The following is a 13,594-nucleotide window of genomic DNA, read 5'->3' as shown; positions in this document are numbered from 1 at the left end:
GTGCTTGGCTGACCTGCTGCTTGTTGCCATGTCCTGCCCCACAGGGCTCTGGGCATCTGAGGTGCCGAGGGCGGGCAGCCCAGGCAGGATTAGAGAATTAGGGGGCCTGCTGGCCCAGCAGCTGTCTCTCCCTCCCCTCCCGCCCCCTCGCCCTCCTGGGAGCACACACATCATAAACAGCTGCTCTCTTTCCCAGGAACAAATGTCACGAGGCACCCTAGTGACAGCTGAGCTAAAGGAAGACCCCACAGATAGGAGCTTCTGGAGCTGGACCGGCTTCTACTCCTGCCTGCTCCCTGGATTGGAGCCTGTGAGTGCCGCCAAGCCTCTCAGGCTGTGGCTGTCATTCTAGAAGCAGAGTGGAGTGGTAATAAAAGCTAACGAGCCTGGGGCCACAACAGCATTCTGCCAGTTACACCGTGAGAGCCTAAGTGCGTTTAATGGCACTTTCTTATTAAGAAATGATTAAAAATGGGATCTTTCCCCCTTGCTAGATGTGGCGCCCCCATTTTTATGGGCTGAGGTTTTTAATCAAAGCAAACTGGCTTTACTGTGGGGTAAGCCTGGGGCCTTGGTCAGGAGCAGGCTCCCAGAGTGGGGGGATGCAGAGCCCAAATCTGGACCAGAGCCAAGGACCCCTCCTGGCCAGGCATCAGTGAGCAGCCTGTATGGCTCATTTCCCGGCAGGCCGTGGCGCCTGTGACCTTGCCTCATTAGCTGGCGTGCCTCGGCCATCTGTGGCAGGCACACATGGCAGGGTGTGCTTGGGAAATCAGCTCCTGAGCTGAGACACACACACACACACACCCCAGCTGGTGCCTGCCTAGCCCGTTGTGCAGATGTGCTAATGGCCTGGCCTGACTTCAAGCAGGGGAAAGTACAGAGGATTCCGAGTGAAGAAGCATGAGTGTCTTTCCCCAGAGGGGCCCACGTGGAACATTCCTTTGGGAGGCCATGGACATTGCAAAGCCATGAGTAATTCATTGACTTTCTAAATGTTTTTGGAGTGAGCTGCTGTGAGCAGGAACCAGGGTCTGTGGTGGGTCATCAGGATTCGAATCTGGAGGTCATGTTCTTTCCCCGAAAGACCCATCCAGTGGGAAGAGGTGGAAGGAGATGGACAGACTGACAGATCTTATCTGGTGGGCTAAGTGCTGAGATACAGGTGACCCGAGGGTTTGAGGGGAACAAGGAGCCCAGGCCAAGGGGTCTGAGAATGTCCTGAGGAAGGAACACTGAGCTGTTTCTCAAAAAGACAAGGCTGGAGAGAAGGAAACTGACGTCCATGCAGAGCCCGTTATGCAGCTGGCAGCTGGTCTCTTCACCCACATCTTGTCCTGTGACCCTCCACAGATGGGGAACCAAAGCTCAGGGGGTGCTCCCTGGCCTACCTGAGGCCACAAGGGAAAGTCTTGAGCCTTATGCCATGACATGCTATCCACCAGTTATGCCAGGGATGAAAGGAAGGGCATTCTAGTCAGTTTAAACCACATTTTCTAGTTTCTGTAGTTGATGTTTTGACATCTAGAGCCTTGCTGACCAGAGGGACCAACAACCCTGGGGGTGAGCTGATTCCTAGGAGAGGCAAAAGACGGGCCTGGGAGTTTGCCTTCCATATGCAAACCAGTCAATCAAGAGCCCACAACCCACCCCCTCTTATTGGCTCCCTCACTCGGGGCCTCTATCCACCATGCTTGAATTTATTTAAATTAAATTAATTAAATTTAAAACACAGGCAAAAGGAGTTGCTGGTGAAAGGGGACTTACAAAAGCAAGTCATACACATTCCATGAGCTATTTGTGGGGCTGGAGCCCAAGGGTGTGGGGGCTTAGGAAGGTGGGCAGACACTGGTGGCCACGCTGAAAAGAGTCTTGAACCCAGAGGCGTGGAAGTGCTGTTGAGGTTGGGAGACAGACCGTGCTTTGTCATAATCCCTTCCTCAGCAGCTAGGAGAATGGTCAGGAGAGAGAGAGAGACAGAGAGGTGAGGACCCTGTGTAGTAATCCCAGTGTTAAAAGAAGGGAGATTTAACTGGGACCATGTTGGTGGGAATGAAGTGGAGGCGACAGACCTGAGAACCATGGAGGAGAACACAAGGACGAAAGCTTGGTGACTAGTTTGGTGGAATAAAAGGGAGGGCATGAGTTTTGGCAAAGACATGAATCAGTGGTGGCTCTTTATCATGATTGGAACCGCTGAGTCGACCGCCATGGACATCCATCTGGTGGGAGCCATAGACCACTGGGCCTCTGGAATCAGAGCTCAGGGAAGCAGATTAAACCAGAAGATTTGAGTTACATGGGAGGTTTGTCCTTTTACATAACAATGTTAAACTCCTTTATCTTTTGTAATTGGTTATTATTAAGCATTTCTCACAAAAACTGAACAGAAAATCTAATGGAAGGAGCTTCACGTATCTTCACACAAGGATCCCCAGAACTGTTAATAACCACGTGACAAAGAACAAATGTTCCTTATATAGTCTAGTTAGGGAACCGCTATGTTCTACATAGGGAGTTCAAAGGTGCTCTTTGTCCGCCATCCCTTAAAAGACTGCCACCACCACGTCGAAGGAGCTGGGAAAGCAGACATTTGGGAGGCAGAGAATTCGGATTTGCAATCTGAGGTTGATTGGGCAGGCATCCAATATTCTGGAATCACAAACACTCAAAGGTCAGGCAGGCCAAAAATGACTGATAAAGAAGAGAAACATCTGTGTGCTGGTTGGGGATGAAGGACCCGTGGTAGACACTCGCCGCTGGGTTCCTGTTCTGCATCAACTGCCAAAGTGCTGTAGGAGTCGTCCAGCCCTGGCACAGGGATCAGGTGTGATATGGGATCCTGGGAACCTACCTCTAGGACCTGGGACCTGGTGTGGAGCTTCCCAAAAGACCTGACAAATTAAAAAACGTGTGTGTGCACAGGTGTTGTGGGGGTACGCGGGTGCTCATGGAATGTTTTCGTACTAGCAAAAGGGTCCACAGCGAAGAGCCTCCGGTACTTGGTGCTTGAGAGATCCCAAAGCAGATGATGCGATCCTATTCCCGAGGACCTTCCAGGTCCTCGGAGGGCCCAGTCCTTCGTGAAGGACCTTCAGACATCTCCAGGGTATAATAAACATGAGTGTGCGGGATCTGTTTTGTAGCTGGAAAGGCCAAAGAAATCAAAAGTGGGAGCATATCCCCACGGATGGCCCAGGGGACGTGATGGAAAATGATGGACTTCAAAGCAGAGCGTGGCATCTTTATTACCCTCACGTCCTTCTTGGAGGGGAACCGGGCCCTTTGCAACAAGGTCTCTGGCCTCAGATGAGTTCAGGCCCCTGAGAGCCTGAGCTGTGAAAGTGTTATTTATAAGCTCCTGCACCTGTAGGGGACAGTAGAGTACCACGCAGACCCACAGAGGACATCGTCCACACCTGGGCCTCGGCCAGTTGGAGTGGATTTTGCTTGGTGCTTTCTGAGAGTTGTAGGGAGGCACACTAACGCTTTTCGGTCTCCTGAAGAATCACGGAGTTCGTTTGGTACCTGGAAAACAGAAAAGACAAAAGTAACCATAAACAAAATGAGAAGGTGGACACACTAGGGAACAACACTGGCTGGACAATGACAGACGAAGGCTGAGCATCCTTACTCTGTAAAGCTCATGCAAATGCTCAGAAAAGTAACAAGACTGCAACAGGGCCATGGGCACAGGCATATGTGGGGATGTCTTTTCCCTGCTGGGGAAGCCCACTCTGGAGGTAGAGACAGAGAAACGCCAGGAAGCCTCACTTGCTTCTTGCCTAGCAGATTCATATTGGTGTGTGTCCAGTTCTGACCGATGAGACATCATGATGTGGACTCAGGCTTTGGGGAAAGTACAGGAGAAAGAGGGGCAAGCGGGACTCCCTTCCTCTTTCCATCTTGCTGGTGAAGCGGGCTAAGTCAAGGGTTCATCCTCTGGCTGCTTGGAGGGCCCCAGCAGGCCGTGACCGTGAGGGTATCCCAAAGAAAATCACAGAACATTTGACCACAGCCTTTAAGTCACTGATGCTCTGAGCCAAGTTTCCAACAAATGTGAGGTTTTTCAATAACCTTATGTTGCTGAAGCTGTTTTTAGGTTAAGTATTCTGTTGCTTGGGATGGAGTCATCCTAACTAATAAAAGATGAAATAGGTAATTTTTGGAGGAGGAAATGACAGTCAGCTCATAAAGATATGCATAGTGTTTTGCCTCACTAACAGTTAAAGGAAATGCAAACCAGAATGACGCTGTTATTATTTGATTATCAGATTTGCAAACATAACGATGTGTGTGTGCCAGGATGGCTCCCTTTCCACACGTGATGAGAGAGCTCATTGGCATGATGTGTTTGTGAAGGAGTTTTATGATATATATGACGATATAAAAGTTCTTCCTCTTCGAGTCACTATTCTACTGCTGAAAATCATTAGAGATTCGAACAAAGATGCGTTGACTATTTATTTGACATCTTCATGTACAATGTTTTATGGGCGATTTTAGTTTTCTATTGGTACTATTGCAAATGATCACAAATGTAGTGGCTTAAAACAATACAAATGTATTATCTTATTGTTCTGAGGTCAGAAGTCTAAAGTCAGGATGTTGGCAGAGGCACCTTCCTTCTGGGAGCTCCACAGGAGGATCTGTTTCCTTGCATTTCCAGCTTCTAGAGGCTGCCTATGTTCCTTGGCTCCTGCCACTTCCTCCTGTCACTTCGACCCCCACTTCTATGGCCACAGCTCCTTTATCTCCAGGTATCCTGCCTCCCTCTTAGATGAACTCTTGTGTTAGGGATGCCTTGGTGGCTCCCTGGGTTAAGTGTCTGCCTTTGGCACAGGTCATGATCCCTGTAGCCTGGGGTCCAGTCCTACATCGGGCTTTTTGCTCAGTGGGGAAGCCTGCTTTTCCCTCGGCCTGCGACTCCCCCTGATTGTGCTTTCTCTACCTGACAAATGAAATCTTAAATAAATAAATAAATAATAAATAAAATGAACCCTGGGCTACAATGGGCTCACCTCAGTGACATCCTCATCTCTAGACCATTAACTTAGTCACACCTGCAAAGTCTCTTTGCTGTATAAGGTCACAGTACAGACTCTGGGGATTAGGGTGTGGGCACCATTGGGAAGGCATTGTTCTGTCTGCCACACAGGCATTTCCAACTTAAAATATAAGAAACGTCAGTTCTGTGTTCTTTTTTGCCCCAAACACTGCCTCTTCTTTTTGCCTCAAATCTCTGTGCCATGATCTACACAGTGGTCCAGCCCAGCAAACTGAGTGTCAAACTGAGTGTCAATACTGGCTCTTCCCTCTCTTATCCCCCATGTCCTGTTGTCATCTGTGAGTGTCACTTGTGTAGCCAGCACTGTTCTAGGCACAGAGACTCAGAGATGAGGGGACACATGGGGTCTCTGCTCAGAGGTGAACACACAAGGAGATATCACTGAGCTATCAATGCTTTAAAAAATAAAACCGAGGCAGTGTGATGTGTAGATTGGCTGGGGAATAGGTGGTCAGAGGAGGTCTCTCTGAAGGTGAAGGATTTAGTCTGGGATTTGATAAGGAGTCAATCACACAAAAGTCTCAAGGTGGTACAGCCCAGGTGGGGGAAAGAGCTTGAGCCAAGGCTTGTGGTAGGGACAGGCTTGTGTTGCTCAGGGATCTAAAAGAGCAGAGAGATCAAGGGCAAAGGAGAGATGAGGCCAGAGTAGAAGGTAGAACCTAGTAGACCAGAGCAAGGACTGTGGACATTATTGTCAGGAAGTAAGCCTCTTGCTTCTATCTTACCTCTGCCCTCGTAACCTGACCCACAGCCACCTCTCACTCGACTACCATCATTGCCTTCCTCTTGGCCTCCCTCCTTGACCTTTGCCTCCACTGATCATCTTCTACATGATAACCAAAGTGATACAGGTCTCTCGCAAATTTAATGTCTGTCCCAACATTCTCCCACTGTCTATCTATCTGTCCTGCAGCGGCTTGATAACTGAAGACCCTATTTCCCAGACTCCATGCACCTTGGCTTCCAGAAGCACCTTAGGCTCAGCTTAAATCAGATGTACTGGTGGGCCATGTGAGTTAGCTCAAAGAGAGGCAGGGAGAGAGACACACCCCATAGATGTGGGTCTCCCAGGTGTGGCTTTTACAGGTGTGTCTTGTACATTGGGTCTAGTAGGTGTGGCTGACACAGGTGCAGAGAGCCTCTGCAGCTACAGTCAAAACTGTGGCTTGTGGACGTGGGATTGCTGCCTCCATGGTGTGTTCTGGAACCAGCAGGTGTTGCCTCACTTGCCAGATTCCACAGCTTCCTGACTGCAGCAGACGTAATGGCTTCCCTGGTGGGTGAGCTCTGTGGTGATGTTCCAGAAACCCCTCCTCGAGGCCCAGTCCACAGGCTGTCCTTCCAGCCCTTCCAATAATCTGCAGGCAACTAACTCCCTGGGTTAGATTTCTTTCTATGTAAAAGAGTGAGAGTACTTTCTGTGATCTTCTGTGGATCTTGGAATACAAAAGGACCACCCTGATCATATCACTTCCCTGCTTCTCGACCAGAGAATAAACCCCAACATCCAATGCCTATGAGACCCCTCATCTTAATTTCAGCACATTCTCCTTTCCTCTATATCTGTCAGGTCCCGGCTTAACGTTACTTCCTCAGAGAGGCCTCTTGCGTCTAGGGCTGCTATAACCAAGTGGCACAGATGGGGGCGGGGTGGGCAGCTTGAATAGCAGTAATGTATTGTCTCGAGTGCCAGAGGCCAGAAGTCTGCAGTCAAGGCACCAGCAGGACTGGTTCCATCTGAAGGCTGTGAGGGAGAATCTGTTAGGGTTCTCTCCCCTTGGTTGGTAACCTGTCTTCATGTTCATGGGGCACTCTCCCTGTGTGTGTCTCTGTGTCCAAATTTTCCCTTTTAATAAGCACACCAGTCATAATGGATGGGGCCCCCACCCAAACGCCTTCATCTTAATTATATCCGCAATGATCTTTCTAAATTCTAATTTCATTCTGGGGTCCTGGGGCTTAGGGCTTCAACATATGTATTTGGGTGGGGAAGCACAACTGAGATCCTGGCAGTCAGGTTTCCAATTATAAGCTGTCGTCAAACTCCACTTTTTCATCCAAGTGGTCAGTGCAGTGTACAGCAATGTAGGCATTTGGCTGGCTGATGTCTTGCAACCAGACCATAAACTCCATTGGCTGGGAAGATTGTGTCTGCTTTGTGGGTTGCTGCATTCCAGCACTTTGCACAGTGACTGGCGCATAACAAGTGAGCAAAAATGATTCATCAAATTAGGAAATTAATGAATTGATAAATAATGATTATCTCTAAGAGCTAATGAAAGATCTAAAAGCCTAACGATAGGCAAATGGGCAAATCAACCAAGACACAGCTGTTTATTACATAGCTATTATACCTATTTATTACGTGGTTGTTAAAGTCTGTTTCTGAAGATTCCCACCCCCCCCCCTTTCTGGTAACCGTCAGTTTGTTCTCTGTATTTAAGAGTCTGTTTTTTGGTCTCTCTCTCTCTTTTTTTTTAATTCATTTGTTTTGTTTCTAAAGTTCTACATATGAGTGAAATGATATGGTATTTGTTTTTCTCTGACCGGCTTATTTTGCCTAGCAGAATACTTTCCAGCCCCACCCATCTTGCAAATGATAAGATTTCATTCCTTTTTATGGCTGAGTAACATTCTATTGTTAATACGTACCACATTGTCTTTATCCATTCATCTGTGAATCGACACTCAGGCTGCTTCCATATCTTGATTATTGTAAGTAAAGCTACGGTAAACGTTGGGTTGCATGGATCTTTTCAAAGTCATATTCTTTGGGTAAATATGCAGTAGTAGAATTACTGGATGGTATGGCATTTCTATGTTTAATTTTTTGAGGAAACTCCATACTGTTTTCCACAGTGGCTGTACCAGTTTGCATTCCCACCAACAGAGCATGAAGGTGTCTTTTTCTCTGTATCTTCACCAACACCTGTTGTTGCTGAAGAATTTTAACAATGTAAGGAAATGCTTATTATTTGTCATTGAGTGACATAATAGAATGTAACTATTTGTGCAATATTATTTGAAAAAAGAAGAGGAAAATGAGGTAGAGTCCAGCATTGACCTTTGCAGTAATTAGAAACCTTGATACAAACTAGATTCAAGTTTCTAAGTTTCCATATAGAATTTATTCAACAATTCTGATTATTTGCTCAGTGCCTTCCTGTCAGAGCAAAAAAATGATTCAGATCCTATTAACTATCCTATATTATTGGGGCTTAAATTATGGCGCTATGAGGAAATAAATAGGGCCTTGATGGTACTTATCTGGGCTAAGATAATCTTACTTTTAGTATCTCATTCTGTCATTAATAAAATAATGTCTGATTATATGTAAAAGTGATGGGTTTGAACTCCTTAGGTTGCATATTTGTTCCTTAAAATTAAAACTTTTTTTCTGATTTCAGAACTAATATGAGCTTATTATCAAAGAACTAAATGTCAAAGTAAAATAGAAATTGAAGTATTCTAAAATTCTGCCTCAAAACAATAATCATTGTATCACAATCCTGGTAATATTCTTCCAGAATGTACTCTAAGTATACATATATGCTACATTAATAGCACACAAGCACTGTGCAGAAAGGAACCCACACTATATGATGGTCTGCAAATTGCCTTTTCATTTTGAAACATTTCTTGGCCACTGTTTCATATCAGTTTCCATGCACCTCTCTGGTTCCTTTTATCTGGAGAGTCTCAGACTTTGACTTGGTCACTTAGGGTCTGAGAAAATGAACAGGAAGCAACTGGTTGTCTTTCCAAGAGCTGAATGGCCAGGGTCCAGTGCCCAGATTGGTTCATACTCTTTTGCTTATTGCTTTTCCCGGCATGGAGGCCATGTTCACCAACCACATGTGCTGGTGTGATCGGAGGAATCGTGTGTGGAGTCCTTTTTGGGTGGAAGCTATTCCGTAAAGTAGAAGAACAGAGCCAGGGCTATCCTGTGCCTGCTGCAGTTAAAATCCTACCACTCTGCAGAATTTTCTGGAGCTTCCCAAGATTGGAGGAGTTATTTTACCATTGTTCAGAACTGTGACCCAGTCTGTCAAACTGTGTAGTGGGGCTAAGAATACAGTCAATATCTTTTAAGTGGTGTGTGATGCTACGGGATGTGGGTTGTGTGTGTGTGTGTGCATATGATCTCAGCATCATGAGATCGAGCCCTGTGTTGGTCTCTCATTTGGCATGGGGGTGGGAGTCTTGCTTGAGATTCTCTCTCCCTCTCTCTCTGTCCCTCACTCCTTTCTCTTTCTTTCTAAAATAAATAAATCTTTTTAAAAATAGAGGTTATTATAGTCTGTAAATAGAATTTTTTCTCACAAATCTGGAGTAACATGAAACTCCAAGACTGATTTTCTGCTCTGTTTTCCCATCTCCTCTCTGAGTAAGGGCTTGTGCTGGGAAGACCCAGTATCACCTTTCCAGGGAATGATGAATCCTATGACACTCAAGGTAAACAAGGATGTTATCTTCCAGCTGTGGGAAGACAAATCTCTGTGGAGAGGAAAACTGCAATCTGAAGGTGTTGTGGGTTTTCTTTTTTTATGATTTCATTTCCTTGCATTAAAATATTACATAAGACAATCTATCAATTATCTCATATTAGGACAGTTTTTCACCAATTTAACAGAGCAATTCTGTTCACTTTTTTCAGGGTATAGTACAAAGCTTAACAGCCAGCAATTAGGACAAAGAGGTTCTGGGGAGCCTTATTTCTGTCCACGATGCATACATCACCCACGTTTATTCGCTTCATCCCCGAAACTAAGCTAGGCACCAGACATGTCCTTTTAGGTCAGAATCAGGAGATACATTTCCTGGAGCAGCGATCGCAGATTATTTCATGCCATGGAGACTTACGTGAAGCAAGTGACGAGGGTACACAAAAAAGGACCTTGAGCCTGACCCTTGATTTTGAACCCTCACTGACACATTATGATGGTATTTTCCTTGTCTAGCCTCTGGGCAGCAGACCGCTGGAACCTGTCTGCTGGCCCATGTCCTGGGATCGCTCCACAGTCCAGCTTACAGCGAGCTCTGGGGCAGGGAGGGGAGCACTGTCCCGGTCAACCTGCACCTGGAGCAAGGTTCTGAACACAACAGGAGAGTGCTTGGCAAACGTTGCTCTGTCACTTAGACTTAACTCACTTGGAATTTCTTTCTGTGTCTAGTGTGCTTTCTGAAAGGAGTTCAAGAAACAGAAGCAATTTGAGGTTGGGGTTAAACCTGGCTCCGTCTTCACTGCAGGTATTACTCTGTATGTATTTTTTTTAAGATTTACTTATTTATTTTGGGAGGGGGAGGGATGGAGACAGAGGGAGAGAGAGAATCTCAAGAGGGAGACACCTTGCTAAGCACGGAGCCCCATGCAGGGCTTGATCTCATGACCCTAAGATCACGACCTTAGGATCATGACCCGAACCAAGTCAAGAGTTGGGTGCTTAACCTACTGAGTCACCCAGGTGCCCCTCAAACAGTTCTTTTTCTTCAAGAATAATTTGGAAAGTGGGGGGAGAGACTCCTGGCTTTGATATTAGGCAGAAACGATGACTCTGATTGTTACCTTCTGTTCAGGGAGTGGGGTGGAGTCGAAGATGAAGGAATGGCAGTCAGTGTGCAAATGTTGGGACTGTGACAGTGGATGAGAACACATTGCATAGTTCAATGGAAAGTGTAGGAGCCAGAGTTGAATACCAGCTCCTGGTGCTACCTTTTCTGTTTCTTTCTTTTTTAAATATTTTATTTATTTATTAGAGAGAGTCAGAGAGAGTGACAGAGAGCATGAGCGGGAGCAGAGGAAGAAGCAGGCTTCCCACTGAGCAGGGTGCTTGATGCGGGGCTCATACCCAGGACCCCAAGATCATGACCTGAGCCAAAGGCAAACGTTTAACCAACTGAGCCAGCCAGGCACCCCTTTTCTTTTCTTTTTCCTTTTTAAAGATTTTATTTTCATGGTGCCATCTTGATCACTGACAACCACAAACCTTCTTATGTGGCAGAGCTGTGGTTTGAACACAGACTTGGCTATGCCAGCCTAAACTTGTTTATGCTGAGACAGGGCCAATAAAAGCTGAGAAATTGGCTTAGTCTTCCTGAGGATGCAGGCTACATTATGCAAGTATATCATAGTTGTTACTTTTGAAGAGGCAATAACTCATTAAAGGAATTTTTTTTATCATTTTATCTATCATTTTCATTTCTTTGATCTCTTTTATATATTTATATGTTTCTATATAAATACATATATATATATAATAAAAATTATATATTTATCCATCATTATTATCATGGTAATATATAATAATATAATGATATCCATTTTTATCACTAATCAATATTATTAATGGAAAATTTTAATCTATAACTTAACTATATTCTATGCAAAGTGCTTTCTGTGCCTTATCTCATCTAATACCCACATGTACACAAACAGGATCTGGTAAAGCAGATGCAAGCATCATCCCCATTTTACAGGTGACAAAATTAAGGCTTTAAATACTGTATAGCCCAAACAGTCTTGAAAAAGAATAAAGTTGGAGGACTCCCATTCCCTGACTTTAGAACTTAACTACAAAGCTGCAGTAATTGAAACAATGTGGTTCTGGCCCAAAGACAGATATGTCGACCAACAGGATAGAATAGAGAGCCTAGAAATAAACTCTTGTGTTTTTGGTCACATGAACTGTTGACAAGGGAGCCAAGAGACACGCAATGAGAGGAAAGACCATCTTATTGACACTTGCTGCTGGGGAAACTGGACATAAGCTTGCAAATAATAACCTTTACCTAATGCCAGATACAAAAATTAGCTCCAGTTGGAGCAAGGATCTCCACATAAGAGCTACAATGATGAAACTCTTAGAAGTAAACAGGACAACAGCTTCATGAGGTTGGAGTTGGCAATGACTTCTTGGATGCAACAGCAGAGGCACAGGTAATTAAAGAATTCTACAAACTGGACTTCATGAAAATTAAAAAATTGTGTGCATTGAAAGACACAGTCAATGGAGGAATGAGGCAACCCATAAAATGGGAGATGATATTTTCAAATCCTAGCTGATAAGGGATTAATATCCAGGATAAATAAATATATATATGTATATTTATGATTAAAACACAACGACAGGAAAACTCAAACAGCCCAGTGGACAAAGCACTTAAGTAGATCTATCTCCAAGGAAGATACACAAATGGCTGTTCTTCACATGAAAAGATGGCACTAATTAGTAGGGAAACACAGACAAAACCCCAATGATATGATGCTTCACACCTATTATAGGACGGCAATTATCAAAAAACAAACAAACAGAAAATAACAAGGGCAGAAGAGGATGTGGGGAGATTGGAGCCCTGTGCCCCATTGGGCACGTGTTACAGTCACTGTGCAAAACTAGTCAGTAGTTCCTTCAAAAACTAAATATAGGATTATCATAAGGTCCAGCAATTTCACTTCTAGATATATATATATCTAAAAGATCGGGTGAAATCTCCAAAGATCCTTGTTCACTCATGCTCAGAGCAGGATTACTCATAATAGTTAAAAGGCAGAAGCAACCAAATGTCGAGGAACCGGTATACAGAATGTGGCATACGCATATAAGGGAATATTAATCAGTCCCCAAAGAGAAGGGAATTTCAACATATGCTACAGCATGGATAAACCTTGAAGACATTATGCTGAGTAAAATAAACGGTAAACCAGTCACCAAAGGGCAAATATGGTGTGGTTCCCCATATGGGAAATGCTGAGAGTAGTCAAATTCACAGAGACAGAAAGTAGGACAGTTGTTGCCAGGGGCTGGGAGGAAGGGAGAAGAGGGAGCTAGTGTTAATGGTGTGATGGTTAATTTTATGGCCACGGGGTGCCCAGATATCTGGTTAAGCATTATTTCTGGATGTGCCTTCGAGGCTGTGGAGAGCCCGGACTAATATAAATGGATACAGGGTTTCTGTTTTGCAAGGCAAGAAAGGTTCTGGAGATGGATGGTGGGGAAGTCTGGATCGTGTATAATGCCACTGAACTGTGCATTGAAAAACAATTAAAATGCTAAATTTTATGTTATATGTATTTTCCCATCATTTAAAAAAATGGGGGAACAAAAGAATAGCGCAATTTGCTCTCAGCCACACAACTAGCAAATGATGGAGTTTGGATTTAAAGTCGGATCTTTGGAACACTGAATAAAATAAAATTAAGATGTTTAAAAAAAAATAAAGCCATGGCTTAAACAGCTATGTAAAAAAAAAAAAAAAAAAAAGTTGGGTCTTTGGGATTCCAAAGTTCTGATTCAACACCAGGCAGTGGGTCTGTCTGCGGGACTGAGGCTGATCATATTTTGCCTTATAGAATATTTTTCAGTTGAGGTGTTTCAGTTGGACTGTCGGATCTGTGGACCGTGGCTGAATCTCCCCTAATTCACTCGTCTTCAACCCTGCTGATGTTTCACACCGGCTCGTGCGAAGGGTAGACATCTGAGATATCCAGGGGGCCAAGCAAGCCATTCATTTCCCCTCTCTTCATCC

At 44.7% G+C, this 13,594-nt stretch overlaps 1 protein-coding gene across 5 annotated transcripts in view; it reads left to right on the top strand.

Annotated features, from left to right (window-relative positions):
• LOC122906965 (ubiquitin carboxyl-terminal hydrolase 12-like) overlaps positions 1–13,569 on the top strand; it is a 61,191-nt gene extending 47,622 nt beyond the window's left edge. For 2 of the 5 annotated variants that reach the window (XM_044249487.1, XM_044249489.1), the window contains exons 8-10: positions 10,243–10,318; positions 11,868–12,005; positions 13,419–13,569. In XM_044249487.1, the coding sequence (XP_044105422.1) occupies positions 10,243–10,318; positions 11,868–11,909 (118 nt within the window). In that variant the 3' untranslated portion in view covers positions 11,910–12,005; positions 13,419–13,569. Of the gene's footprint in view, positions 1–10,242; positions 10,329–11,867; positions 12,006–13,418 lie in introns of those variants that run through there. The other 3 variants (XM_044249485.1, XR_006384646.1, XR_006384647.1) reach the window with 3 other exon arrangements.
• Positions 13,570–13,594: the final 25 nt, after the last annotated feature.

The sequence above is a fragment of the Neovison vison genome, chromosome 5 (genome assembly GCF_020171115.1).
Source record: "Neovison vison isolate M4711 chromosome 5, ASM_NN_V1, whole genome shotgun sequence".
NCBI classification, from domain to species: domain Eukaryota; kingdom Metazoa; phylum Chordata; class Mammalia; order Carnivora; family Mustelidae; genus Neogale; species Neogale vison.
The sequence above is the reverse complement of the archived record's forward strand: the minus strand, read 5'-3'. Positions and strand labels throughout refer to the sequence as shown.